Source organism: Puntigrus tetrazona, chromosome 5 (genome assembly GCF_018831695.1).
Source record: "Puntigrus tetrazona isolate hp1 chromosome 5, ASM1883169v1, whole genome shotgun sequence".
NCBI classification, from domain to species: domain Eukaryota; kingdom Metazoa; phylum Chordata; class Actinopteri; order Cypriniformes; family Cyprinidae; genus Puntigrus; species Puntigrus tetrazona.
In genome coordinates, this window is record NC_056703.1 from 25624014 (window position 1) to 25648540 (window position 24527).

The window sequence follows — 24527 nt, forward strand, 5'->3', positions numbered from 1 at the left end:
TCTGGATGTAATAATAATATGTGAGTTACAGCCTTTTTGAAATTTTTCACCCTCTCAATATGGAATTTTATACAAGTAGTGAGGCTTTTTTTAACCAAATGCGTTAATGTCTTTAAAACATTGACAGTTTTTTGTATGACTATGATTTTTAATTCAAGCATTCTTTTTTTTTGTATAGAAAAAGGTTGAAATCCTAACTGAAACGACAGAAAGAGGAATCTACTGATTTGTAATTCTTAGCTCATTGTATTAGGATAAAAAGTAAAACCTTGGAGGCTGCAACAAGCTGTGCAGTGCTAGCAGCGATCTCGTGAGAGCAGACGATCAGCTCCTCATACTTCCCAGTGTGCAACACCACTTTATCAGCAGAATCACTGTTAAAAAGGGAAAACACAGATTCATCATCATCAAAAAAAAAAAAAAAAAAAAAAAAAAGTTTCTAGAACATATTGGTTTAGTTATTGATTATAAAGTAATGGTCCTCAAAAAAGACAACAAATACCAAATAATGTACTTAACACAAACGTCCACATTAGGCCTGTCAGTTTAATGTGTTAACTTAATTCATACATTTCACTGTTGACAAATTTGATGCAGAGCAACAACTCCATAAATGCAGTTATGCCCTAAAATTTAAGATCTTGTTGCAAAAACGCCCCTTGTAGCCTGTGTTTGTCATCACATGTTTATATTATAATAAGCAAGAGCTTATGTTTCTGTCCAAAATAACACAAGTTTAAATGTTATGTATAGAATAAATAAGAATTTAAGGGTGCTTTCACATCTGGCTTGTTGTTTCGGTACCTGGCCTGTTTCCCCACATAGCTTGGTTCGAATATATGTGTGAAAATATAGCGGAATTTACATTTTTGGGTGAGCTATTCCTTTAATGATATTAGATAGACATTAACAAACATACTAAATAAAGTAAACAAATATCTAGACCTCGTTGTGGGATTTTTGTGGGGTCTGAGATCATTTTGGTTGTTCACATATTATATCAGTCTAAAACAAACTACGGTGTTAAAATGGCCTGTCAGAAGTTGGAATGTAATAAATTAAGATCGCAAGTTCCATATTTTTCCAACTAATGTTTATACCACTGATAAAAAGCAGCAAAGATACATACACCATCTGTGTTGCACCCCATCCAACAGCTTTGGAGGCAGAAATAAGCCCCTCTGTCCAGCGCGAGTTACGAGCATAAAATTCTCTCACCGAAGCTGCGCCCTAGAAAGAGAAATGCATAACGCATGTTGAGGTATCGCTCCCTGTTGATTTGTCTATGCATGAACTGCATATCAAAAACAGACAAAACACACTCAAACTGCTTTTAAAGTACAAGGTTAGATAAAGATAAAACAAGAACGATAAGAATAATAATAGTTTACTCTTCCACTCTCCACAATCTCCTTCTGCAGGTCTGTGGATGCCAAAACCAGAAGACGGATGGCCTGCAGATATTAACAATAATGATATTAACCATAACATAAGTAGTACATATTTTAAGTGATATTATTTAGTACTCATTCATGTCATTACAGTTTAACAATAAATAATGTTGTAAAATGTGTAGCCTGACGCAGACAGATGTTTAGATTATTCACTGATGAAGTAAATAGATCTGGACTTCAATATGTTTAATCCTACCTTCATAAGATCAGTGCAGCTATTTAGGATTCTTGAAAAGAAAAAAAAAAATTAAGATGAAATTAAAAGCATTCTGTATATTAAATGAGCAAAATTGACAATAAAAAATGGTTTCAAAACGTTACCTCTCATTGACCTCCAGTTGAACTCCTGTTGTGTCCTGTCTAGTTTGACTCATCATTTCCTATACAGCCAAACGATTATAACCATCATCAAAACAACAGCAAACCCCAAGATATATGATAGAAAAGAAAACGGTCCCACTTTATATTAGGTGGCCTTAATTAATCAATGTACAATGATTCATTTAAAATGTAAGTACATAGTAGTGAAGGCCACCTAGTATAAAAAAATAGGACAGATGGATATGTTTGTTACTTTTTCAGGCCTAGAAATTCCCTTTTTCAGTACTACTGTATATAAGTGATTTATGAAAAAGTTGCTAAATAAGAATGATTTTATAAATATTTAAAACAGTCGAAATTACAATTGCAATATTTGTCAAAATAATCATAACATACATCTTTGACCAAATAGTACATTCATAATAAAGTCTAATTTCATATTTTTTTGCAGTTCTAGTAGGCTTTATGACTCATGATACCTGTGGACAACTGTCACGTATGGATTAATATAAACAGCATGTAGGATTAATGAGGTCAGTCCATCACAGATGGAGATTTCAATTTGAGGTCTGGATTTAAATTGGGAAAAAAATAAATAAGTCTATTACTTTAAAAGCAGGGCTAAAGAATAACAATCTGGACGCATTATTTTTTTCATGTTCAATTCAGGAATATCAACACAATCACAAACTACTGAGGGTTCAGCTGTATGTTTTTAGATAAAAAAAAAAAAAAAACCTCAGTTGCTAATACTCATAACCTTCTACTACTTATTCCGGTTTGTCCAATTTTGGAAAGTTTTTGGATTATTTATTTTGTGCAACCTGCTTTACATGTTACAATGGTTTATGGCATGGCAACTAGCACTTTTTGTGCTTAATCCCCTACCTACTGGCTTGTTTAAGTGTTGTTTTGAGCATTTGAGTTTACCATTCATTCTGTTACTCGTTCTAGAGCAGAGATTTTTAAAAAGGTGTATGAATGAAGTTCAGTTTAATAAGAGGAAATCTGCACAATATGTTGAAATAAAAAGTCATATTCTAAAAAGGTTTAAAAAGCTAATAAATAACATTGTATCCTTTCTACTCACATCAATTCTCCTTACAGCCTCCTCAATAGCAGCAGATGTAGCAGCCATTTCTTTATCAACCATGTCACCCAGCTCGTCCTTACCAACATCAATGCCTTTTGGCCTTAGATCCTGTACAAGGGTGAAAAAAACAAGTTGTAGTGAAATAATAATTGTGAAATAATTTGTATGAATTATACATGTACATACATTACTGCATATTAGGTAAGTATAGCTAAACCCCCCAAAATCTAATAATTGTTAGCCTACAGACAGTAATGGTCTTAATTGTCACACACTTTTATTTTGTATTGTTTAGTTCCTGTGACAGTTTGTTGTGTCTTCTCGATTAGTTTATTCTGTTCACCTGTGTTCTGTTCCTTGCCGGTTATTGAGTTGCTGTTGTTTCGCTTTCATTGTGATGTACTACCCCTGGCTGCTCATAAATTCTTACTGTTATTTTATCTGGAATTATTAATAAAGGCCATTTTATTGGATTTCTCCTGTATCGTGCACTTGTATTGCACAGCATATAACAAAATAACTGACCAAAACAGTACGTTTAGCAGCACTTCCCCTACCCAAGCAGAAGGAATGAAGATCACGCAGGGGATTTTTCTCACCTGACGCACTACCTGGACAGCTGTCTTCAATGTTTTATTATGTGGGACTTAACACCACCTCAACGGTTAAGCTGTCCAGGTGTGGTTCTTTTTTTGGAGTAGGTGTTAGAGAAAAATGAACTGTATTTCTCTGTCTGCCCCGCTGAGATGATCATCTCAACCCCACTCTATTTCAACTAAAAAAAAAATCTTGCACTGACTTAACCTGTCAGTGCCTTTGTTTTGTATTACTATTTTCAACAGTAATGCTTTTTTTGTAATGCAAGTTTATAAAAATTAGATTAAAGATTAAGCCCTCCTTATGAAACAGGGCCTAAGACTTTTTAAGATTTTTTAAGAATTTTTTAGAATTAGATTTTTAGAATTAGATTTATTTTAAGATTTTTTCACAAAGTGCATTAAATAGAAAAATTAAACTTTAAAATTTACGGTACATCCCCCCCCAAGTCTTCATTTGTCTGTTTTTCCATTATTATGATTCATGATTATTTATTATCATGAGATTCTGATACATTTCCAAGCAAAACAGCAACAAAATGCAGCCTGTAGATGCCTGTATAGACAGTAGACAGCAAAACAGCTTAGTACGTTTTGGAATGGAGCTTGTGCAATCCCTTACCTTTCCTATTCTAAGAATCTTCTGCACCACTGCTTGAATCGAGGTGGGATCAGCCCCCTTTAGAGATGCTTTTGATTTAAGATTCCTAAGGTACTGCAGGCTCTGGCTGGCACAACTCTTACAATGCTCTGTCAAACCTATAAATAGACACGCATATACACATACAGTATGCTGACACAAATATACACCTCTGCAGTTTTATAAGAGGAAGTTTCACGGAAATATGTTCAGGTTCACATTTAACTCCGAAAGAGAGAGAAAAAAAATAAAAAAATCACCCACACACATAATGAAGGAAAATGAAGCTTGTCCGAACTTTTGTGCACGTGCTAAAGGACACATAAGAGCTGTTATATATTATATATATATATATATATATATATATATATATATATATATATATATATATATATATATATATATATATATCCAGCATGATTCAGTACACCACCATGCCTTACAAAAACAGAATTAAATCCATATTAATAGCAAATGTATAAGAAATTATATAAATGAACATATAAATGAATTCAAATGCTGATATAATGTAATATTGTGAAAACAAAATACCCAGATTAATGTGATTGTATATTATATGAATTGCACTGCATTTTATATTATTTTTGTTTTACATCAAATGAGAATTACATAATGTCTACCACATAGTAGAGTTTAAGACCTTATTCATCATAAAATAATGCCATGCTACGAAAACTATTAAATGTCTTCTTAATGTTAAATGTTTTATTATATGTATATATATATATATATATATATATATATATATATATATATATATATATATATATATATATATATATAGATAGATAGATAGATAGATAGATATATATATATAGATAGATATAGCTATATATAGATATTATTTTATTATATATATATTAATGAATTAATATTAACTCTATTCTTTTATGAAATAAAGTAAAATTAAATACAATTAATATTTTTCTTTGGGAGTAAAATGTCACCTGAACATGTTGACATAAAACATTACCCACAGTCTATGGCAACAGAGGTGCAGTGTAATTTTTTATTAGTGTGTGCTCTTACGGTCAGCGTCGTCAGGAGGGGCCATGTGTGCCGTTGCACTTCCACTGATTATTGTATCAGAAGTAAGATGCGAAAACTTAGTAAGAGCCCTAACAAGACTCCCAGCATCTGAACCAAAAACAAAGGAAACTAGATATATTAAACAAGCATAAAAAGACTATGCAAACAACCAAAGAGAGAGAGGCAGAGACAGAACATACCCTTCATACTCTTCACATACTCCGAGTGGCCCACTTGCACCTTATCAATGGAGTTGAGCGTAGCCTCTGCTCGGCTAATGAGATAATCTAGTGACAGTAAAGATGATATTTAACTAAAATCAGACCATTCTGTTATTAATATGTAAACAATTATGAAATAAAGTTTTATTTTGATGAGTGCCACTACCCGGGGAGCTGGAACTGCTAATGTGCAGGGGGTCATCTAGTGTAGCAACAGCATCTTGAATGATGTTCTCAGCCTCGGTGACGGTGGCCTGCAGCAGTGCAAACTGCTCATCCAGCAACTTCTGCTGCAGCTGCTCTTCATGACTTAACTACAACAATGAGCAAAAATTAAATGGAACTTTTGAAGAAATTCCAATATATCCTTAGTGATATATTGTGTCAAGTACAATACAGTACAAACACAAATTTGATAAGATAATGCCAAACTGATTGTGGTGGCATATTTCTTCAATGCTTGCACATACTGAGAACAAACTTTATGTAAGATAATTGCAAGAACTTCCTTCTTTATATCATATAAAAACGTACATCGTCAAAATAGATAATAAAGAAACACATGTGATTGTGTAATTATAACTGTTTGCAATAAAAACTACAATTACAAGACAGTATAGTGTGACATGACAGAATAAACTCCTGTGGTTTGATGGGTTGATTTAGAATCATTAACAGAAAGAACCAGGATGCAACCACGGGTAATTTTTTCAACGCTATTCAACAAAATAGATAATAGTCATTTGGGTGGTTGCTAGATGGTTTCAGGTGTGTCTGGATGACAGTTAAGGCATTGGTGGGATGTTATCATTAGGTGGTCACAAATGGTCAATGTTAAGCTGTATACAATATAAACTGTGACTTTGACAATTGTTTAATTTTCATTTAGCACAATAAAAGATCAATCCATTGCTTTATTACGATAAAAAAGACAAAAGAAAAAAAATTCTCTCTCTCTCTCAAAAAAAGGCTTCATTTGTCATTTGTTGTAGATCTGTCCATACCTTCTCTTTAAATTTGCCTTGCAGTTCTCCAAGCTCTTTGATGGTCTTGTCTCGATCCTGCTGTAAAGAATACTCTTTCTGCTGAGCTTCCTTCATCAGGGAAGAGAGCTCAGCATCTCTCTTACTTATAGACTGCATTAGTCTATCCTTTTCTGCCTGAAGTGCAGTCATAGAGCTGTTCAGCTGCTCTCCTGCCTAAAGAAAACAAATAAAATATACAATATATAAATTAATAATTGTGTTTTAAGAAAGAATATACAGCTGCTGTGTCAAAAAAAAAAAAATGCTGTGCATACACATCCAAAAACTGTTCCAGTAGCAGGGAAGATGAACTGGAACTAGCATTATTTTAATGTATTTTAATCCGGGTAAAATCATCTGCATAACTTGTGCAGGACTCTGGAACTGCTTTGCGTCTCTTCATCAGATAAAATTATGCACATAATGCACCATTTTTTGGTATTTCCCTAAACTGCCACACAGCTATTTTTCTGAAATAGAACATAGTTATTGAAGTTATAATAAATAAATGAAAAAATAATAATTGTCAACAATAAATCTGTTTCATTTCATTTTATTTATTGTGACATTTTCTTCTTAATTTTCTTTTTATCTATCATGAAAATAACCTTGCTCCACATCAAAGAAAACACATTTATGATCTAATTTGGACCTAAAAACCTCCACATTCTGAAGAAGAAAAAGAAGAAGAAAAAAATGGGAATATTTAATCCCTGCCAAGAGTTTCTGGGGTGATACAAGCACAAAAATAAAATATATATTTTACCTCTCTTTTCTTTTACATCATAGGAGTGATATCATATAGCATAGATGTATGCACAACAAAATCACTTAAAAACTCACATCTCACATTAGAACAAAAAACAAATTAAACAAAACTATTTGTCTCAATCTACTAATGATCTGTCAAACTCCTCAGCTGTTGACTTATCAGATCAGTATCATATGAAGCAGGCCTAATGGTACTTAATGGTACAGCAAACCTGTGATTAGGGTTTTTGTGATAGGACGTGTTGACAGTTTTACCAGTGAGTAGTTGCACGCCACTATCTTATATACCCATATGTTCGGGGGAGTGGCCTCGGCATGCAAATTCCACTCTCCAATTCTCATTGGCCTTTTCTCTAAAGCTCAGAGGTGATTGGGTCCCCTAGCGAGACACCGTGACATCAGTCAATGACGTAACGTTATAGTAACTGACGGAAGGGAACTAAAACTAAGCAATTTACACTAAATTGCTGCTAATTTGAAAATAAAAGTAAAATATGCACAGCGCTTTTACAAGCTATTTAAAATGGAAGAAAAAACAAAGAAAAGAGGGAAAACTACAACCCTCACCTTCACAACCCTACCTGTGATGCCTTGCAATGAATTAACATGAAAGATATACTATACCTTCTCAGAGGTCTGCAATAAACTCTTGACTTTCTGGATCTCAGCATTCTTCCCTTCAAGCTCCCTCTTCAGCTTATCCATATCAAACCTCTGTTCTTCAAACTAAAGCAGCAGGATAACATGTTACAATCTGTCTTTGGGGGCTGCTTCAGTTCAAGGAAAGAAAGACGTGTGCACACTTACCTTCATGTCTGATTCTTGCCTGACTCTTTCTACCTCAAAGGCTAACTGTTGCTTAGTTCGTTCAATTTCCTCTTGAGTCTGTTGTGTGGCTGACAGCATCTTCACCGTGTCTGCACTCTACAAAAGAAAAAGGACACATTCACAACTATATCACTTAAGCACATTTTATATATATATTTAGAGGCCTATTGTTTATTTAAACCAGTGCGTTCTTTGTCATACCTTTCGGAGGAGTTCAGCATGATTAGCAACAAGTTCAGCATGCTTTTCCTTGAGTTTATTGTAACGCAACTCTGTGGCTTGAGCTTTTTCTGTATATGAGAAAGACATCAGAATCAGCTTTTTTGCTTAAATAAGAATGTGTATGCACACGCAGCCCGGACTTACTTTCGGCCTCAACAAAGCTGGTCTGCACACTTTCATGTTCAGTGTTGCGGCGGCGGACTGCCTCTAACTCCATGCGTAGCTGCTCATTCTCCACCAGGGCACGCTGTTTCTGCACACGCTGCTCCTCCAGTTCTGTCTCAAGATTGTTGATCTGTGACTTGAGCTGTGTGATATAGCGTTGAGCCTAAACACGTGGCAGAGGTGAAAAAATAGACATCTTAGTACATACATGCAGTGAATTTAAAACGATTAATGGTTTGGTTCCATTTAATGCTAGCTTGTGTTCTGCTATGTGTTGCCTTTGAGGAATATTAAACGGCAAACACTCCAAACTCATTTGAACCTAAACATGAGCCATTTATACACAACATAGAGCAAATGATGTACTTTACAATGTACTCACACACAAACCTCTAGAGATAAGCCTTGAATTTGGTGTAGAATCTACTGTATATGCCTTGAAATTGACATGATTCTCAATTAAAAAAACTAAAATGCTTAAAACGACCATAATCTGCAACGTCACTCAACACAATTATATGAATGGAATGGCATATAATTACAGTAATTTTTATTATGAAACTATTTTTAGCATTTGTATTTATACTACTATAAATGTGCAAAATAATAATTATATAAATAATTTATTTCCATTTTCAATTTTAATACATTATTGTGTAGCAATACCCCACAACACATAGTGTCCAAACAGGACTAATTAGGGCACCAGTTTGAAAGTAGATACTGGTGTATAAAAATGTATATATTTTGGCAAGTCTAGGTGGTAGTCTGGAGTCCTATTTCATCCAAAAGTCTGTGTTTCAATTTCTAAGGCTTAAATATTGTACTTGAATTTATTATGGCCAGTGTCTCACCTCTCCCTTGATCTTCTCAAGCTCAGCTTTCAGAAGTTCAATTTCCCGCTTCAGATGTTCAATTTGGAGATCCCTGAATAAATTTCAGATACATATATGTAGAGATGCAGAAAGTCTTTAAAGTTTAAACTTTCCATAAATATCACAAAACGTCACCTTCAATATTAAACAAATATGGTACGATTATGACTTACCTATCATCAAATCCATCATTTGGTGGTCCAAACGCTTGATCAAATATATCAGCCTTAAAAAAAAAAAAAAAAAAAAAAGAACACAGAACAAGAAGTTGCATAAATAAAGAGCCAAGAAATTTAAGAAAGTTTCAGCCTCCAAAAAATGTCAATTATTTTTTTTCCTTTTCTATAAAAACTGAATCAGAAAACTTTCTGCTTCCAAGTACCTGTGGCTGAGAGGCCATGCTTGGCTGTGCCTCACTAACATCTATCAGAGGCTCAGGTTCATCCTCTTCCTGTTCCTCAAGCTCTTCTTCATCTGGGATGACAACCATGGGTTTAACATGCTCTGCTAGAGCAGAGGCGCGAAGGAAGTTGGGTGGAGACTTAAACAGAAAAAATACATAATCAAAAAAATGTTTGGATGTAAACTGTGATTCATATGGTGTATCTGTTAATAAGATCAATATATATTAAATCAAAGATAATTTCCTTACATCAGGCAATCTAGGTATCTGGATGAGCCTCTTGAAGTATAGCATGTCTCGAGCTTTATTGAGGAATGTTTTGAGGCTTAAAAAAATAAATAAATATATTCAACATCATAATGAGAATTTAGAATAATAAATTGCACATAAAAGGAAAAAGAAAGGAAAAGACACTTATGTAGTAATATATTACTACATCTATGAAAATGTGTAACACATCAGTCTCTCATAATTTGTTATAGAGACTTATAAAAACAGCTTAAAACTCATCATTCACTTATCCTTATTCACTGATTGCAGCTTTGATGTCTTTTCCTCACACTGATACAAAGATTCACTTTGACACATTTAGCTTATATTGTTATCAAACTTAAAGTCCTTTTTAGACCTTCAAGGAAACCTTTACTGATCAGCAAGTTCAAAATGGTTGGGGCAAGTTGTAGATGCAGGTTAGGGATGTGTGGTACTATACCTTTTTTCCATGATACAGATGTTACAGTTTTATCGATACCAGTAATGTTCTTATCTTCTTAACTATGTTGATTACTAATTGTGCTCCTCATGTGTTAATTTACAGTATTTATCTGAACGTGCTCCTCCCAAACTTTGTTAATAAAACATTTTTCTACAGGTGAAAAGTAGCACCCCACAAAACTATATCTCCTTTCTGGCAAAAAACACAAAGAATTTTTGGAATAACAAAACTGGCATATACCAAGTAGCTTGTGCTTATCGATATATTGATATTGCTGTATCAGTGTACCAATCCCTAGTGTAGGAGCGGACAGGTACTGGCAAGGTCCTTATAAGACCATATCCATATGACTTTAATAAATATAATCATATATACGACTATGTTTTTATATTATTATATTAACGGTTTCATACGATGCTGTTTTAGTGTCATGATAAAAATAATAAATATTTCACTTTAAATTGCTTTCCTTTTATTACTTCAAGCCAAGTACTACTTTGATACCACAGCTTAGTAGTATTTCCTGTGCTATCAAAGTAGTACTTGGCTTGAAGTAATAAATGGAAAACAATTTAAAGTGAAATATTTATTATTAAGTAAGAAAGTTTTAACATGATTAAAGAGACAATAGAACAGCCAGTAAAAAAAGAACAAATACACATTACAACATTACAAGTACAGATCAATACAACAGAATATTTTTCAAATAAAATAAAAGGTTAGTAATATTCAAATATAGAGATGTAATAAGGGAAAGTAAAGTGTGAGTAAAAGAATTCCCTTTCGCCTTTACTCTCTAGAACTATTTAGTTTTTTTGCAGGAAACATGAGGGTGAGAAAATGACCACAAAACTGCCATTTTGGGTTCAACTTAAATCAACCACAAATTATAGGAATTCATTTATCCATGTGTAACATTTTGTTTTCTATTGCCTGCATTTATAGTTCCTGCAAGCAGTTCTATAAGGTAAATGCAGAATAGCTATAGTCAAAACTATATTTTCTGCTTATATATTTTTTTTTTTTATTCTTAAATGTACCTGTGGAACTGCTCGTGGAAGCGTTCACGGTGTCCCTGAAGTGTGTCTGCTGGTAAACCTGTCAACAAGAGCATTAATTATACTAGAGTACCAACAATAAGGAAAGCTTGTCTGCAAAGCTTGATTATCATTAAGTCTTTTACAACTTTAACGTCATTCAGTTTTTTGAATTATTACTGGAATAAATCTTGGGCCCATGATGGAGCTAGAATTCTTACAGGCATGCAGTTTGAAGAGCAGTTTGACGGTGTAGTGGTAGAGGTGACTGCAGTCCTGGATGACCTGGATTAGAGGTGCTAGTTTACACTGGCCTGACGTCAGTGTGGAGATAGCAATGGACATATTGAGCTGGCGAAGCACTAGGAATATAAAGAATCATTGAAATTAATACCAGATAATAGGAGATTTTTGTATACATGTTAATTATGTATTCCAGGTATTACGGACAGTTACAATATTTAACTGTTGCAATGAAAATGGTTGTGAACATTTTAAATATAAGTCATGAAAACTGAACAATCACCAGCTTCTGCTAATCGAAGCTCTGCGTCCATGTAATCAAACACTTCTACCGTAAGCTGGAACCTGAAGAAGGAAGCAAAAAAAGCCTTTTAATTAATGTCTTAATGTTATGTGTAGAACATACAGTTTCAATAAAAATAGAGTTGTGTAACTGAGCTGCCTGTCCAGATATAATTCATATAAATTATAATTATATATTATTACATATAAACAAATGTAAAAAGTGCTAAAAAGGATCATATAATGTTGAATAATGGAGAGGTCCTGAACATACAATAAACCTCAATACAAGATTCCCAAAACAGTTAATTTGTGACATTACTCAGCCCATGACCTCCATGATGGTGCAGGTGGTGGAGAACACCACGGTAAAGCAGCCAGCAAAAGCCTTTGGAGGACTACCATGGAGCAGGAGTAGGTTTGGTTGACTTAATAAAATAATATGAATCATTATTTCTTTCATTCAATTCAGTAATCTTTTGGAAAGGAGACTACAGAATTACGGAATGAGGATGAGGTGGGAAAGCTACCAAAAATATCCAGAATGAGAATGGAAAAAAGTCAAAAAATCTAGTGCTGCTCAGATATATATATATATATATATATATATATATATATATATATATATATATATATATATATATATATATATATATATATAATTAAAAAATATATAAAAATAAATGGATTTTCCTTACACGTTATTGATGTCTGTTCCTGCTGTACGCTCCAGAACTTCATCCGAGGCTTCTAGACTGGGTGGGATTTCAGAATGCTGCAAAGCAAAACCAGAAAAATTCTGAATTCAAATAAATAACACTATCCTCATGTTTACACACTAGAATCCAAAATGCTAAGTTTTTATATTTTATGTAAAAATTTCACTTTATTTTTAACTTATTAACATTTTATATATATAATATATAATAAGGTTTATATTTGGCATATATCAAGATACCCAAGCATATCAAATATCATAAACTAATTTGACCGAAGCCCCAACCGTCCCCCGGGTGCCACAGCGTTGGCTGACCAGGTCTCTGGATGCTGTGTGTGTGCACTTGGGTGGGTGAAATGCAGAGTACAATTTCCGTGTATGGGTCACCATACTCGGCCACAAGTCCCCTCCTTTCCTTTTCTTAAAGGCAGTCCCAAGTCAGTTTAATCACTATATTAATGTGCTGCTTTTATTAATGCACACAGACATACACAGAAAGCGATTGAGAGACTTGTCAGTGTTTCATATTTTTTATTAATAAAATAGCTTGGATACTAGATTGCTACATTATATTCCTCAGCTAATTAATTGGTTGTAGAACGAGACGATCCACACATCTCTTTCTCTCAATCAAAAATTACTTGGAAAAAAAACCCTATAATTTACTCAAATAAACGTTATCTAATGGCACTATTTAGTCTCTGTGTCTAATTTGAAGTGGGAGAATGCCAGAGCTGTAATTGACAAAAATAATGCTTGTAGCTAATTATAGGAAACATGCATGTAAACACATTCTATACTAAGCTTATCGACAACATGTTTGTTTTGCAGGCTTATCTGGTTGTTGTTTAAACAAGGTTGTATGCACAGCATGTAGGTTATGCAGCTAGGGGTAGTTTTTTCAAAGCACTAGGGATGACAACATGCTGTAACTTGATAATACAGTAAAGGAGTGTGGAATCATGGGATATCATCTTTATCTCCATAGCTGATGGAAATAAATCCAATGGGATGCAGGCACAAATTGTGTTCATCACAGCACATTATAAAGCCATCTCTAATCTCCATCTCTCATCTCTTGCTCACAGCAGTGTGTCTGTTGCACAGAAGCACTTAATTATGTTTGAAATGATGTCACTGCATCTGGGTCAAGTTGAGTGCGGCGTAACGCTCAGAAATAAAAACCTGAACTTGAACTATAAGAATCATGATCAGGCAGAGCATTTTAGGAAAATAATGCATTTCAATTAGGTATGAAATGGTTAATGGTCTGCTGACCTAGCCTAATAACTATGCTGTAATAAAATGCTGTCTTTTTTAGAACCCCCCCGTCCCAAGCATGGGATGAGAACTGGATTAAGAGTTGGGGTGGAGGAGGGAGGCCAAAAAATATTATACACACACGTGATGAGTTATTTAGGTTGATTAGCTAAACGGGTAACACCTGTGCTTAATTGACAGATTATGCAATCGTGCTCCACCTGAACCTTGTTAGTAAAACATCATATATGGGTGTATCGCCATAAAATATTGTGAATACGACAGACTTGGTATTTAATGTGATTTAATAAAAACACTGCAATTTCATAATTATAACACTTTCATTGTACAGAAAGAAAGCAAAGAACCTTTCCAAGCACTCTTAAACACTAATTATAATCACTGAAGCTGTTGACACTGTGAAATTAATATCCCACTTACATCATACGCACATCTGCACTTTGTTGTTTCTGATGAGAGAAAACACTGCTGTTTCAGACTCATCTGAAAGCCTCCGATTGCTCATTGCATTCATAAGCTCAACAGAATCATGTGTAAAAACAGGTCTCTATCTCAGCACCAGCCAGCGAAGATGGGAATTTAGCAGCTGATGTTGTGCTGCACTGCATGTTCTCATTAAAATGCGTAATTAAAACAACTAAACTATAGTATAAAAGTTATTCACCTGCATTCTAAATCCACTTGGGTAATACAAAAAATTTAAAAAAATCGGAGAAGGCACATGTCGCCTAGGTTTAAATGGGCATGACGCATAACTGTGACGCAAAATTGAGGAAAGAAAATCTTTCTGAATGTTTCCTTTTGACATGTCCCGACAGTGCTATTGTTGATTAAGCATGCTTAATCAGGTGAAATGTTTTCTGGGTAATACTGGTAATACAAATATGCTTATGGCTCATCCATAGAATAGCTTATTCTGTATTAGTTGCTTTATATATTAGGGGAAATTGTGATGCATCCTTAGTAAGCAGAACAGACATTCAAAAAAACCTACAATATATTAGCAGCCATCTGACCAAAGAGACACTGTCAGGATTAGGGTTTTGGCTACAGTGCACATCATACAGAGCAACATGAAAGATATAAATCAAATCATACAAATTCACCTTGTAAAATACTTACTTTGAAAATGAAGGTTAAAGTCAACAAAGATTAAGAAACACTGGTCTGAAATAACGGCGGGGTAAATATATATCAGGCACGAGAAATGTATGGAAATCTACCTTAGTGTGAAACTCCATCTTGGTGCAGAGGAGTTTGGAATGTAGAGAAACCAGCTGTCCATACCCATGTCTGTCCCGTGTGTTATTCTGACAATAGAAATTTTCTGTCAAACCAGACAAAAATCTTTCTTTTGCTCTGAATGCTGAAGTCTGTGCATGAACTTTGACTTACCCATAGTAACCCTGTCTCAGCGATGCTGCTGTAGTGTCTCATGCAGTCTTGTAAACTCTGGTAAGACAAGTAACACAATTAACAAACGAGAAATACACACACACACACAAAATTAAAAATCGACTGAGACAGAAATGTTTTTCTGAATGGAAGCATGCTTACATTTCGGTGACCATCACGCATTATTTTATGCAATACATGGCAGAACTTCCAGCTAAGGATAGCACTGCTTGGCAAGGGCAGACCGACGGCATATGACCAGAAAGTATAGGCCCCCTTCTCTCTGTGGGTTCCCAAAATAATTCCTGTTTATGCATTTAAGGAAAAAATCTCTCAAGTACAGTGTGTAATAACAACATGATCATACATCATTTGACCTACATGGTTGGAAAATAATATAGCTGAATAAACAATAATAAATCAATGTCTAAATTAAGGATACTGCGTGCATGTTTCTCCTTCAGTGGCGTCTCTGTGGAATTTATGGCCTTACTGATACTGCTCAGCTGAAAAAGAAAGAAAAAGAGAAACACTATTCATTTTAATTTTTTTTTCAAAGCTTTTTTAAAAAGAATCCCCCGGTGGATCCACACAGTGTGTAAAGGTGCAGAATTTACACAATTTATATTGGTCATCATATCTGGAAAAAGCATAGACACTCATATGCATATGTCTCAAATGTCTGCATTCCCATGCTCTTGAACTTAATTAAGAGAGCTTATGTGTTCAAACTAGCATGAGATGATGTGGCCAAACAACGGTATGGGAACTTTTAAGTTTTGAAGTATTTGACAGTAAGTAAATATTTGTTATTTTATATAGAATTATATGGAATGACATGCTAAATATTATGCTAATATTGATAACTGAAAGCAACAGCCTCATTACACCTCAAGACATGTCTACAAAGATTCAGGAAGACAATAAATTGGCTGAAACGTACTTGTTTTTGTTATGAATTTATAAACTATATTTAGTCATAAACCATAATTATACTGGTTATAATAAAATGATAAAATATAATGAAATATAAAAACAAACAAAAACACACACACACACACACATACACACATTTTTTTGGTTTAACACGGTTTTAAAAATGAAACAACTATTTGTGTGTACTACAACAGGTGCAGTTAAATCAGATTTTGTGATGTGAGCAGGACATGGTCCATATACACCTGGGCCTTGTTGCGGTGGCAGATTTAACCACTGTGTTTTTACTACTCTGCTGTCTAATCAGATTTCCATTTCCCTGCTCTGATTTATAAATTTGCTTGTAAAACATACACATTGACTGACATTACTTATTGAGGACATTATGATTTTATTATTGTAATATGTATATAAATCTTCACTGACACTTCTCAAGTCACCTTGAACCTTCTTCACTTAACAGGACTAGTTTGTTTTTTATTATTAATTACTTTTATTTTTTAGATCAGCTTGACTGGAATTAAAACTTTGACAACAGACTGTTAATTTGTTGAGAAATGTTTTACAAAACCACAAAACAAAAAGGCACTAAATTTAAGATGGATTCGTTGGTCTATGATCTAGTGCTACTGTGCAGTTTCCCATTAAAACCGAGTGAACTAAATGAATGCAATGGACAACACAAAGAGCAGATTGTGCAGAACAAAACATGTCAGCCTGATGAATTAGGTTGGTTAGATGCCAAACGCTGGCACACAATCTTAGACAGATGATCTTCCTATTGGCTAACTTTTATACCAGGCCCTATGGGGGAGTTCTAGTGAATTTTGTCCCTTGGGGGCCCCTTGACGGTTTCTTCTCCATCTGAATCATACATACTGCCTGAGTAGATACAGCATTTTAGCAAAGAAAGCTTTCTTCATGATCATCAAAACTGTAAACTAAAAAGCTGTGTTTATGTTTGATTATCCTGGTTTAGTTATAGATTTATTAAAAACAGCTAATAATAATGAATGATATGATAACAAGGTTCCCTAACAGTTGAGACACCGTGTGAGTGGTAAGTAGAGCTTATTATTTAACCTAAAGACTAAAAGGAATACGCAAAGTGTTCATTACATAGAAAATAAAAATAATGAAGATAAAAAGTTAATGAATAATTCCATTAGAGTGCAAGAAAGAAAAAAATTAATTTGTTTTTTTTCCTAAAAATTTGCACACATAAGGGCAGTGATACAGCAGCACATCTGGTCATGAACGAGATGACACGACAGATTATTGTGACACACTGCAAACAAAGATATATAGACCGAAAATTCAAAGAAGCATAAACAATAAGTGCCTGTCTTCCATATTTCTGCTTTAAAGATATTTTAATATTCATTTGTCTGTATAATGAGTGTGTTGTGGGTCTGTATTTTATTGGATGTTTTCTTGCTGCATCCCATTCTCTTCACTTCTTGACACTTTAAACATAAGTATAATAAGTTCCAATCATTCGTAAATAGGACATGTATGTAATCCTGTCGTTTCAACAAGTAAATTTGCATGATAATAAAGGTTAACCAATTGCAAAAATGCTATTAACTTTAAGGATATAAGTGTGATTAAGGGTTTAAGACTACTGTGTATTCTTAGGAACGAGCCTGGCTGCAAAAATCCCACAGAGCAGAGCGAAATGTTACCATCTCATATTAAAGGGTTCATATGATGTAATTTCAAGTTTTCCTTTCTCTTTGGAGTGTTACAAGCAGTTAGTGCATAGATAAGATCCCTAAAGCTGCAAAGACAAAGTGTCAAACTCAAAGAGATTCTTTATAAAAGTCAAGACTCGTCCACACCCCCTAATATAGCTCATTCAAATCATGCCAACAAATTCTGTTCCACCAAACAATGATCTTTAAATCAGCATTGTATGACCCTTTTTAGTAAACGAGTAACTCATTTATTAATGCAACTGAAATATAGTCATCATGATCGCATTTTATGTAAAATACATATGAATTGGAACAAATATTGTACCACATTTTTTACACCGCGTAGTTCTAAAAATTTCAGTTCTTAAAAAGTTGTGGGAACTTGCCAGCATGGTGGTACTTAGAAAACCAACTTCCACATCACAGTCTTTTCCTGGTTACTTTCACACAGGCAGAAGGAACTCATGGCATTTACAAATGTCAACAACCTATGAATGAAGGACGCTGTCATGTGACCTTTTGTCGTTTCTTGTTAACAGAGAAGGAATGTAAACACACATTTTATGTGAAGAAAATCTGACTAAATCTATGACAACTTGCAATGCTACATATCACAGAGGATTCCCATGTTCCCACACCGGGATTCCCATGTTCACCCCTCTTTCCCCAGATACCCCCAGATGCCCACTTATAATTGGACACTGGACAAAATTGCACTAGTCACTTTACATTGGTCATTCACACAGCCACTTTATATTTTATACCCATTTCATTTTTTACCTTTTAAATACGGCGCCATATTTCATATTTTATACTTATATTTTATACTTTATTTCATTTTTACCTTTTATACTTTGCACATATTAATATATATATATATATATATATATATATATATATATATATATATATATATATATATTTTGTTTTCTTTCTTGTTTCTTCTATAGATATATATTTTGTTTTCAATTCTGACGCTGGACGGTTGTAAAAAACATTTCACTGCATGTTGTACCATGTATGTATGTGTATGTGACAAATAAAAAAATTTGAATTTGAGAGGCTGATTATCACTTTATTATGATGTTATCGTTGCTTTTGGCCAAGTTTGTGGAGGAAGTATTTTTACTTTGCTTTTTAAAAATACTGGGTAGCTGTTGTTTGACACTTATGTCACTGTCTGAGGGAACTAAATTAGTAGGGTCTAAAACATTTCTATAGGAAATACCAGAGTTCCCATAACTAAAACTGTTCTTAGTTCCTATGGTTTTCTGTAAGGGGTTGGTATGATAGAAAATACAGTATAAAAAAACCATTATGCCCCATTATGTCCCAGAAAAACCCACCAATACCAATGTGTGCGTGTCTAACAACATCTTGTCCATGGACTGACTTGATCTTAATAGACGACTGCTGTGAGCGAAATGCCAAAACATATGATATCCAAAACACAATATCCATTCAATAAGATGGTTTTATTCATATGTGATCTGGATAATTACATCTTGGTAGTATTTGAAATGCTACTTTGTAAAAGAGAACCAATCCATTTCTACTGTGTGTGCCAGGGCCAGTCGTGTTTTCATTTTCACTTCCGGGGATTGACTGGGTCTCCTTGGGGTGTCCTCTGGGCCAACGGCCAGGCATTTTCTGCCTGCCAAATACCTTAACTAAAGCAGGCTAACTGGAGTGGTTTAGATGAACAAAGTGGAGTTTATCAGAATTTGGAGATGGAACATGTAAGCAGTAATGATCGTGTTTTCACATCAAGCGATTAGCTAATCCACATTTGACACATTACATATGCTAGTCATTGCCATATTTTTTTCTGCCTCTTAAGAATATTTGATGTTCAAATTGTAATTGACGTTTGTTTCAGGGAGGTGTGTTGAGGGCAGGTTTTAGAGTAGCATTGGTCAAACAGTGGAAACGCTGCTTGATGTCCAGGGCCATTGGCTTTGTCCAGCTGCTTGTTATCCCTGACTCGCACAGACCCATCAATGGAAAAGCAACTATTGTAACAATTGAGGGCCCTCTTTCAGAAGAAACCTGACCTAAAGGATGTGCATGCTATTTACATGGATTGGCAATTTAGTCCCTTTTTGTTTAATGTCTATCTTAAACATTTGTATTCTGCTAGTCGAGATCTTTTGAACAAAACTATGCCATGGATGATGATTAACAGATCACAGTCATGTGATTATTTTTATTTTTAATCCACAACCACATTACCTTCTTTAATAACCTGTCAAATGTCCAGTATAACATTTTATAGGTTTGACCTTTTTATTTTTTATATGATTATCATATTGCCTATGATTGCCAAAATTCACATTTACAAGACGTGAGCATTGAAAACAGTCAGTCTCTCACTTTTGCTAATATGGATCAACAATTGTGATTAGAGATGCACCGACTGACCAGCCAGTGATTGGAATCTGATTCTGACCTGGTTCTGTTAAAGGAAAGAACAACCATTTTTAAACAGTGGCAAATTACATGTGTTTTTTAACATACAGAAACTCATTTTAAAGCTGCAGGCCGTAAATTTTTTTGGGGTTAAAAATGATCCAAAATCAATATTCAAGCTAGTACATGACCAGCAAATGTTAGCCTGCTTCAAAACAGCTAGCTAATATTTTCTTGCTTGAGTGGTACTGGTAGGTTTTTGAGGGAAATTCTAGCATGTGTAAACAGTAGAGATAGTAGGCTATCACATGTGAGGATCCTGCAGGTTTTGGACTGCTTATAGGACTATGTGATTATGAATGAAATTAAAACATATTTAGTTTTAAATGTGCTTTTGATTGAAGATAGCCTGGGATTATTAGATTTTTTACTGTAAAGATAACTATCTTACAGGGAGCATAATTTGCTTTTTGGGTTAAAAGAATTTAGTTTGAAATTCGAGTGGCGTGACAAACAGATTAGACTGTATCTACACGCTAATAGTTTTGAAAGTTGTTTAAGTGAAAGAACATCTGTAACTTAGTCTTAGATAACACTGAAGTTAAGAACTAAAATCTGCAAAAATCAGTATAGATGGATACCAAAAGAATCGAAAATCGGCCAAGCAATTTTGATGATATCACCTTGGATACACACTATAAACAGACGATGAGGCTGCGGCTGAAAACAGTCACGTAATTTGTATTTTCTGCATGGTGAATGACACATAGTGCACTATATAAGTGGATAGGGAATGATTCAGAGTTTAAAATGCACTTTTAACATACTAGATGTAGTTACTACTTGTAGCACACTTACAACTATTTTTATACAATAGTACACTCAAGTGTAGTACAAGTAGCAACAAAATAAATTTTTTAAACAAAGGTAGTATGTTAAAAGCTCATGTTAGTTCATAGTCATGGTGTCTCAAAATAGAACAGTTGAGTACACTTAGATGATCTTAAAAAGTAATAAAGCATAATTTTTAGTACAAAATTAGTGCACAAAAATAGAGCACATTAATTACATTATGGGAGTGTACTTGTTTTTTTTACCTGGGGATCGCTGTGCAGCACCGCCTGAATAAGCTACATGCAAATCTTGCACATATTAGAAAACATAACGGTCTGCAGTTTATTTACTAATCATTTGTCATTTTGCAGATTTGGTCATCACACAGTAACCAGCAACAGCCACCCTTCTTCTTCTCATTGGAGACAACACCGAAAGAGCTTTTTTTGCTATTTTAGGCCAAACATTCGGTGCATCCCTCTAATTACACTATGCCAAATCTAGTACCTCAATACATACTTAATATACACTATATAAGATTCTAAATATACACTACGTAATACATTTACACTACATAGAACATAATTTAATGAAGCAATAAATACTTGAGTTTGAGTTTTCTTTACAACGGTTAGGCCTATCTTTTTAGCATTGCACAGTTGCCAAGGCATACTAAATAGTTAATATGCCATAGCTATACCGATAATAGTAAAGTTGTGCTTTGCAGCCACTAAAATGTTTCACATGCTTCCTATTTTGCCTACTGTCTTTTTGGGTCACTAAACAGATAGGGACAACAGGCACCAGTCACCCAACACTGATGGAAACCTGATCCAGTAGTGGGTTTGTCTCAGTGCTCTTCTCAGCAAAAGGAATGACATAGTGTAACCTACTTTATGTTAAAGAAAAGAAAAAAACTCCCAAGAACACTGCATACTCATATAAGACCCCATAGAGTTTTCCCTACATTTTATTATCAAATGATTTGTTTAGCCATATTCAAAACAATTGCAAAATAGTCAAACTATGCACAACTGACTGGAATCTATTTAAATGCCGTTTGGTAATTATAAACAACCAACAGTTATGTACTTGGTTATCATATTACAATCTGTTGTTTACATTTTACAACAACCGTGTGAAAACAAGCCTGGAAAGAGACCTAAGGAGACAAATAAAAGAGTCTTAGTAAAATTCAGTAGTTTACCTTACTTTGATATAATTAGTTACCTTTACTTAGCTGTTACATTAACTAGATTACAGATCATTTTAGGCGAGTAAAATTGCTTGCTGCTATGAGAAAGCCTTACTTAAAATATTCAGGTAGCCACAAAGTGAAATTACCCAATGAAATTAATTTAGCAGTGGAAGGCAGCAGTGCACTAATGTGTTGATAATGAGCAACAACACATCAGATGAAGAAATAATGGAGGATAGAGCATGTGTAAGCAATGTTTTGAATGTGTGCGCCAACACCAAGTTTACTGAAAGTGGGTAGAACGACAGTGACTGCCTGCATTTTACCACTGGATAAAGACAGATTGTTTCTACTATTGTTTCAATAATATTTTTAATACATAACAATCATATATATTTGTACCTATATCCTGCACTTGCTGCTTATTGCACTCCTGGTTAGACCTAAACTGCATTTCGTTACCTTGTACTTGTACATGAAGCAATGACAATAAAGTTGAATCTAATCTAATCTAATCTAATCATGTATTTTCTGATTACACATTTAAGGTTTAAATGTAATGAGCTCTTTGTCTTTCAGTAATTGGAAATAGGAATAATAGCAAATGCTGCTTTTGAGTTGGTTTTATGATGGAGACCGCAAATAGATATGTATAGAAATGCCCTTTCTTTCTTTCTTTCTTTCTGCAAAACATGCACATATTCAGAAATGAATGTTGTCTACAAGCCATAACACTAGTGGAACTTGCCTTTAACTGAAGAATAATTATTTTTATATTTAGGACAACAGCGTTCTCATCACACAGGCCTCAGTACACTGGAGGTGAGCTATTTTATTGGCTATTACACCCGAAATAATCACTGTGCTACACTTTATTTACAATTTCAAATAGTTTCTTGCGGACGCAGTACACCTGTAACCACTACATTTTTTGTATCTTTTTATTAGTTTTTCTGCAGATTTAAGAGGACATTTCACATCCCATGACCCCTAAAAATTTATGTTGCTACCTTAATTGTATTTAATATTGTAAAATAAACAATGGGGATGACATCTTTATTGCAACGTTGACAAATATTTTGTATTGTATTTGTTAAACGTTTTAAACTTTACTTGTATCTGCTTTTCACTTCTAGAACCCAGATTTGACAAACTGTTTTAGTTTCTTGATTACCTCAGACACGTCTTCTACTAACCCACTTTACTAACTCATAGTTACACCTTAAACTAATATATAATTGTGGGAAAAATTGCTTTGTATTTGCTGGCATATTACTAAGATGTCTGCATAAAGATTAATGTTCAGCAGGAATATAATGCAGTGAGCTGAAAAAAAATATCATGTCACATTAATGTACCAAATGCAAGGTTATTCCCCTGATTTCTATTTTTTAATTTTTTTAATGAATCAAAATGTACAGCCCATTCAGTCAAAAGTATGGGTAAGGATTATTCATTGCCTTATGAATTGAACTGAAATGATTTGTTGCAGCCTTTTTGAGTGGATGTTTGGAAAAAGGTGGATAGAAATGAAGAATAAAATGTGTGCTGCCAAATACAATTAGACTATACAACATAAAAAAATAGATTTCACACTGAACAAAATGTGTTAGCATTTTAAGAAAAACGTTATGCAAACATACTGCTTTAAATCATTTGAAAATGCTCTAAAAGCAGGGTAGATGCATGGAACTAAATAAAAAACTTTATTTTTTTAGTTTTTGAATAAAGACTACCCCATTCAGATGTAACACACAAATACGGACATGTCTATATTTAAAAAAATGTGCTTAAACAAGCCAATAAGACTAGAATCAAGAACTGCTGCAATTCACTCAATCACATTTGTGAAATGAATTGTTTAGTACAATTTCCAAAGTGATTTAACTGGCTCATTAAAAAGAATCAGCCTGTTCAAAATTTGGATGTAGTATGTCTCACAGCATGTGATTATTTCTTTAGATCTAAATTATTAGAGATATTTTTTTTTTTTTTTATGAAATGTAAGTAGCAGAGTAAAAAGTACAACATTGTGATTTTGAATGTAGTGAAATAAAAGTAAAAGATTATTCTTAAGTATACTGAAGTAAAAAAACAAAACTAAAAACTCTTGCTACA

At 34.0% G+C, this 24527-nt stretch overlaps 1 protein-coding gene across 1 annotated transcript in view; it reads right to left on the minus strand.

The window, feature by feature from the left end:
* The window catches only part of hip1rb (huntingtin interacting protein 1 related b), a 32898-nt gene that overhangs the window by 5903 nt on the left and 2468 nt on the right, over positions 1 to 24527 (minus strand). The window contains exons 2-28 of the mRNA XM_043240061.1: positions 15778 to 15841; positions 15498 to 15640; positions 15336 to 15392; positions 15164 to 15250; positions 12640 to 12716; positions 11943 to 12004; positions 11638 to 11778; positions 11420 to 11477; positions 9914 to 9989; positions 9644 to 9802; positions 9435 to 9487; positions 9241 to 9313; positions 8366 to 8549; positions 8201 to 8289; positions 7979 to 8095; positions 7796 to 7897; positions 6380 to 6574; positions 5542 to 5689; positions 5355 to 5441; positions 5155 to 5262; positions 4087 to 4223; positions 2866 to 2976; positions 1776 to 1834; positions 1651 to 1681; positions 1392 to 1454; positions 1130 to 1230; positions 269 to 374 (exon numbers count right to left, since the gene is read on the minus strand). Of these exons, the coding sequence (XP_043095996.1) occupies positions 269 to 374; positions 1130 to 1230; positions 1392 to 1454; positions 1651 to 1681; positions 1776 to 1834; positions 2866 to 2976; positions 4087 to 4223; positions 5155 to 5262; positions 5355 to 5441; positions 5542 to 5689; positions 6380 to 6574; positions 7796 to 7897; positions 7979 to 8095; positions 8201 to 8289; positions 8366 to 8549; positions 9241 to 9313; positions 9435 to 9487; positions 9644 to 9802; positions 9914 to 9989; positions 11420 to 11477; positions 11638 to 11778; positions 11943 to 12004; positions 12640 to 12716; positions 15164 to 15250; positions 15336 to 15392; positions 15498 to 15640; positions 15778 to 15841 (2688 nt within the window). The remainder of the gene's footprint in view (positions 1 to 268; positions 375 to 1129; positions 1231 to 1391; positions 1455 to 1650; positions 1682 to 1775; positions 1835 to 2865; positions 2977 to 4086; positions 4224 to 5154; positions 5263 to 5354; positions 5442 to 5541; positions 5690 to 6379; positions 6575 to 7795; positions 7898 to 7978; positions 8096 to 8200; positions 8290 to 8365; positions 8550 to 9240; positions 9314 to 9434; positions 9488 to 9643; positions 9803 to 9913; positions 9990 to 11419; positions 11478 to 11637; positions 11779 to 11942; positions 12005 to 12639; positions 12717 to 15163; positions 15251 to 15335; positions 15393 to 15497; positions 15641 to 15777; positions 15842 to 24527) is intronic.